This window comes from Poecilia reticulata, linkage group LG7 (assembly GCF_000633615.1).
Source record: "Poecilia reticulata strain Guanapo linkage group LG7, Guppy_female_1.0+MT, whole genome shotgun sequence".
Classification (NCBI taxonomy): Eukaryota; Metazoa; Chordata; class Actinopteri; order Cyprinodontiformes; family Poeciliidae; genus Poecilia; species Poecilia reticulata.
In genome coordinates this window covers 5,237,543-5,243,664 of record NC_024337.1, presented here as the reverse complement: position 1 = coordinate 5,243,664, position 6,122 = coordinate 5,237,543, and the positions used below count along the sequence as shown (strand labels likewise).

General features: G+C 42.7%; 1 protein-coding gene across 1 annotated transcript; it reads right to left on the bottom strand.

Annotated features, from left to right (window-relative positions):
- Window positions 1-508: 508 nt before the first annotated feature.
- On the bottom strand, window positions 509-5,673 carry LOC103467073 (polyhomeotic-like protein 2). Its single transcript, XM_017305637.1, has 6 exons — window positions 5,312-5,673; window positions 3,243-3,408; window positions 2,828-2,906; window positions 1,765-1,876; window positions 1,448-1,571; window positions 509-859 (listed from the first exon to the last, which is right to left on the bottom strand). The coding sequence occupies exons 2-6, from the start codon at window positions 3,381-3,383 to the stop codon at window positions 509-511; spliced, it is 807 nt and encodes a 268-aa protein (XP_017161126.1). The 5' UTR covers window positions 3,384-3,408; window positions 5,312-5,673.
- Window positions 5,674-6,122: the final 449 nt, after the last annotated feature.

Below are 6,122 nucleotides of genomic sequence, written 5' to 3'. Positions count from 1 at the left end.
GGGACTCCCTTGTAGCCGGACAGGTCTGAACACTGACTGGACTCTCCGTGTGCAGGGTGAACATTCTGACCAGCAGAGGGAGCAATCTGGCAGAAACGAGGTAATCAGCTCATTTCAACATTTGAACCTTGAACTAAAACCTGAGGTCAGCTGCAGAGAAGACAGTTTGTCCAAAGCTGAACAGTAGCTTCTTTGCCATGCCAGAGCCTGCTGTGAATGGTAAGGCTAGTTAACAAGGGTACCATCAGATAGCAGCAGGTAAACAGTTTTCCTGGAAAGGTGAGTTGTTTCTCCGTCATTAGTAGGTTGAGCAGCGTGTACACACAGCGTTAAGACCCTCCCCCCGGTCTCTGATTGGTTGCTTCCCAGTCCTGTATTTCTGCAAATGGCAGTAAGACCACAAGGAGGAGCAGAGGAGCTTCATTTTTTCATTTATGTCTTATATGAAATTACAATGTTTGTTTGTTTGTTTGTTTGTTTTTTTACAAATACGTAAAAACCAACAATTTTAAGCCTTATTATAAATCCTGAAAATAATGATGTCAGGAGTTCTGTGCTCTGTTTTGCAGACCNCCGAAATCAATTGTTGCACAGTAATTCTTCTAAGTGGAACAAAAACTATCAAAGACCCACCTGGCAGGGAGGATATGAACCTGTAGACGTCCTGGATGTTCCACTGACCCGGATCGCTGTGCACAAAGCTGTAGGGGAGCGGCGGGAGGTCGGGGGTCGGCACYGCAGGAACCCGAGGGACCGTAGACAAGGGGGGTGACGGGACTCCCTTGTAGCCGGACAGGTCTGAACACTGACTGGACTCTCCGTGTGCAGGGTGAACATTCTGACCAGCAGAGGGAGCAATCTGGCAGAAACGAGGTAATCAGCTCATTTCAACATTTGAACCTTGAACTAAAACCTGAGGTCAGCTGCAGAGAAGACAGTTTGTCCAAAGCTGAACAGTAGCTTCTTTGCCATGCCAGAGCCTGCTGTGAATGGTAAGGCTAGTTAACAAGGGTACCATCAGATAGCAGCAGGTAAACAGTTTTCCTGGAAAGGTGAGTTGTTTCTCCGTCATTAGTAGGTTGAGCAGCGTGTACACACAGCGTTAAGACCCTCCCCCCGGTCTCTGATTGGTTGCTTCCCAGTCCTGTATTTCTGCAAATGGCAGTAAGACCACAAGGAGGAGCAGAGGAGCTTCATTTTTTCATTTATGTCTTATATGAAATTACAATGTTTGTTTGTTTGTTTGTTTGTTTTTTTACAAATACGTAAAAACCAACAATTTTAAGCCTTATTATAAATCCTGAAAATAATGATGTCAGGAGTTCTGTGCTCTGTTTTGCAGACCRGTTACTCGTCATACTGTCAAAGTTGGATTCATCATATAAATTATGAAAGAGCAGAAATCTTCCACATAACATGTCAAATAAAATGTCTCCAGCTGCCTCACCTTCTTTTTAGACTCCAAGCTGCTGTTTTTGTAATTCCCATTCAACGTTCGTCTCTTCAGGTTCTCCAGGCTGGTTCTGCGGTTCGGGAAGAGACCCATTCTCTTTGTGCATCCCACATTGTAGCTACAGGAATATTTTAGAATATTGAAAAGGAGATCAGASTAGTGTAAATGCAATGTTTTCCATTATTTTGGTTTATCATAGTTGCACCTTCGTTAAACTAAAGCTAAGGGAAACTCCATGTCTTGACATGGATGGAAAAAKATAGTATAATCAGAGCAAAAAAACCTCAGAATGAAAAATAAATCAGACTCACCGTTTAGCACACACTGTGGAGCAGAACCTCTTGGATCTTTTAAAGATGTAGGCAAAGTCCACCTTACCGCACAGTTCGCAGGTCAACATGGGCTCCTGTTGGGCCTTTAGCTCTGAGAGAACACACAAACAGCACACACAGTTACTGTTGTGACCATTTATGTAAAGTTTGCAAATTGTAATTTCTACTAATTTAGTTTTCTATTTTGGGAAGTTGGAATTTATTTAAGTTAAGTCTAGATCCAAAATCTGTAATTAATTTGTATATTTGAATTGATTGTTGGTAATTGGTTAGACCCATTAATTTGAGTAATTAAATACACACCAGGATCTTGGTGCGTTCAAATCAGAGACCACCTGTTAACACCCACGGCCTTTGTTGGAGTATTGCTTTGTATTGAGTATTGCGGCCTCAAGAAGGCCGCGACAGTTACTGTCAAGCGACTCCCTAGTTTTCCTTCTCTAGAACTGAAAAAACTCCCTTTCAGATGAGGAAAAACAAGGAGAAAGGCAAGGAAACACGCTTTTCAACAACTCTATTGCAATTCACTGTGTTACTTACATTGTGCAGACTAACTGGAGAACAACACTGCAGTTCAAGGACGAAGAATTCACAGTTCCCAGCACATCTCCCTGATGTACTCTACAGACATTTTCTTAGAATGTCTCTGTGTTGCCCTGCGACAGACTGGCGAACTGTCCAGGGTGACCCCCCCTCTCGCCCGGAACGTTAGCTGGAGATGGGCACCAGCAACCCTCCCGACCCCATTAAGGGACAAGAGTGTAAAGAAAATGGATGTAAAGAAAATGGATGGATGCCATTAAATGCCATTAAGGGACAAGAGTGTAAAGAAAATGGATGGCTGCCATGGATGGATGGATGGTTGGTTGGTTGGATGGATGGAAGAATTTATTGGCTACATATGGACGGATGGAAGGTTGGTTGGTTGGTTGGTTGGTTGGTTGGTTGGTTGGTTGGTTGGAAGAATTTATTGGCTACGTCTGGATTGATAATAAACGTTACTATTGATCTAAAAACAAAAACAAAGAAAACTGTCATTTACCCTTGGAAGATAAGCCGTCCATCTTTGAATCTGCTGCCCGTCTCCGGAGGCTCTCTATAGAAAAAGATGGACGCTCCACCTACAGAAAAGAAATGTGTTGATTCAGCTGMCTAATAAAAATGCCAAGTATAGTGCACTGCTGGTATGAGCTCAGCTTAAGATGGTGCTAATAGCATTAGATTGTTGAAACAAAAAGAGCTTTRCATATCTAAAGAAGATTAATGCATTCTGAGGCATCGAAACAAGAAAAATTCCTTGAAGGATTACCACCAATGACATTTGGAAAWAAAGACTTGCCCCTAATCAAGCCAGCCTTCATTACTGCAAGTCARAAATCACTTTAGGCGTGAAGCTGTATGTCAGAAAAAGTTCTGCTGACATTCCTCAACAGACCAATGCATGACCAGGTACTCACAGGGAAAGGCTCGGCACCTTCCTGGATGACGAAGCCTTCGATCAGATGCGTCAGGATGTGGGACTTGTCTATGGCCTGCTGAGCTGCTTTGCCGTCTCCATTGTGCTGGCTGCTGTTAGTGCTCCCATTCCCAGAGGTCATGACTGGAGCACAGGCCGCCCCAAACCTGTCAACACAACAGCAAAGTACAACTGCATGAATCTGAAAGGCTGTTCAAATATAGAAATGCAGCAGAGCCAGTGTGTCCGGTGGCTGATGAACCAGGATCGTTCCTTTTTAAATGTTGCCCTTCAGACACACCTGAGCATCTTCAGATAATAACCAAGAAGCAACATTGGGAAATGTCCAGCTTAAAACCAGAAATCAGCTGGGAGGACTGGAAGTGAAGTTAAATGAAACATCTCCACCACCATATCTACAGAGGCACAGAAGATACCAAAAGCAGACGGGTGTATYTAGGTATTGGTATCTAGGTACAGTAAAAGGTTTCTCCTCCTTCTTCTCTTTCAGTTTCTCTCTTCAGAGGTCATCACAGCCAATAATATGTCTCCATTTAATCCTGTTTTCTGCATCCTGCACCACTCCTACATACTTCTCTCAGCATGTGTGTTCAACAGATAACTGTAGGCTGTACCCAAAGCGGCTAATGTCAGTTTGTCATACTTGTTACAGAACAAAAATARCAATTTTTTGCTCAATAAGCATTTAAAACCTATGTAAAATACAGCAAGGTCTTAATCTGGTTTTTTTACCCCAGTATATTATTTTCATAGAAGTAGGAATAGTTTTTTTTTTTTTAAAGTAAGCAGATAATGTTCTAATTACTGTAAATTTCAGATTACATAATTTATCAATCTTGAAATATCTAACAATCCATACTTTTTTACTTATATCAATAACGTCAATRTTGTCTCAAAGAACGACACAAAGTTACTCTCATAGCTGACATACAAATTTATTTTAAAYATAAAATTTAAATTCAGCACACAGATTCATCAAAAAGTATTCATCCACACCTTACCAGCTGTATTATGCTTTTAAGCAGCCATATTGTCTCAGTACTTTCTTGGTCAATTCACTTCAGCTTATTTATAAAGCGACAGATTCAAATCCYACAACATACATTCTAGCTTGATCCCAGATCTAACACAATGTAGCCAAATTCAGTATAAATGCCATTTGGTAAAGATGGATTWAATCCCAGCAGATTAAATCCAGACACCAACTCTGCAGCAATATCTCAACTGAGCACTCGTTTTTTGACTATGGAAAGGAACAACAGCAAATCCACTTAACATGAATAAAACCTCCAGCAGAACCAGGATCGGTCTGACGGGTCATCTGCCTTTACACAATAACACTTCTCAAGGTTTTCTGAAGACCTGCCAGTTTGTTTAGCCCACTTTTAATCAGTCCACAAGATCCTTCAGACAAAACATAGTAATAATAAACTCAAGCATTGAAACATTTGACACTATCCTGTTCAAGCAGATTTAGCTCCACTTTCCATCTACTCTGAAAAAGAGCAACTTCTTTTTCAACAATCTGGCAGTGAAACACGGCAGCTTCACCTCGTCGGCCGCTACATGAACAAGACTATAATGTAATATCCAATCCTCTAGTGTGTTAAATATTTGTTCTGCCGTTTCTGCACAAACAGCAGAAAGAAAATAAACCTAACTATTTTAGAGTAGTTTGGCGCTCCATTACTACAAAGCTGTGTTTGGCATTCAACAATAAGGAAGCCTTAGATTGGAATAAATAAAGGCGCAGACTATCAGGGAACATTTCCTCTCCTGGTTAAGTTTAGGTTCCCCTTGGTGAGAGCAGTTTGTTTACATCCATGCTTGAACTCCACCGAGCCCGTCGGAAGTTTCTAACTCACTTTAAATCGCACAAAGTAAATCTAAATTGACGTGAGGGCGACTTTAATCCAGTTAGTTGGGAGCTGAAATCAGTGTTGGGCAACAAACATGCAGCCTTCTTATCGTGTGTTGCTTAAAAGTACACCAGGCTAAAGTCATTTCACCAACACGCGCCTGAAGGACTGAAGCTAGCAGTTGGCTTACTTTAACCGTCCGAAACCAGTTCGGAATCAGTTTCAGGCGCCCTGCACGGTAACAATGGTCCGGGGAAGAAAAGCTCTTTGTTCAGCGGCTCCAGGCTGAACAACTGCTCCGCTCCCGCCGCTGGGAGGAACACCGGCCAGCCAGCTGGAACCCTCGCCGGCAAATATTCACCGCACAAAGCGAGCCGAACCTCCTCGTTACACCGGCAACCGCGATGTTACCGACTGCCTCATCTTTTCACCGCGGTCCCACGCTGCACTTTCAAACGGGCATTATCAACATCCATTACAACTCATCTCCAAACTGATCAAGTCGGGATGTGATCCCGCATAGTTTCCGCCAACAAACGTCAAAATAAAAGCACGCTCCGTGTTTTGTCGGCGGTGCAAGCCGGACATTCGTCTACAGTTCACCCTTACTCTGAAGAGAATCCCTGCCTGGTGTCTTTGGCCGCAGGTGAGCTTCTCGGAAAGGCGCTAAAATCACTTCAAACTGGGATCAAGAAGCGCGTTTATTTTGATATTCCCCATGTTCACCAACAGCTTGCCTAAAACAACTGATCTCCAACTGATTAGTGAGCGCTGCTGCGGCCCACTGGGATCACATCAGTTATGGAAATGTGTGGAGGTCCGGAAATGCATTTTATTATTTTCTTTTTTGGCTGGTTTTTTTTTGTGTGTGTTTGTTTGATTTAAAGACCAAATTTTATAAAGAGACGTAACACCGGTTCGAACCACGGTCCTTCTCTGGCGGTTGCCTCAGGAAAGGCCTCCAGGGTCAAACATCTGGCCAAGTCAGTATACAGAGTATG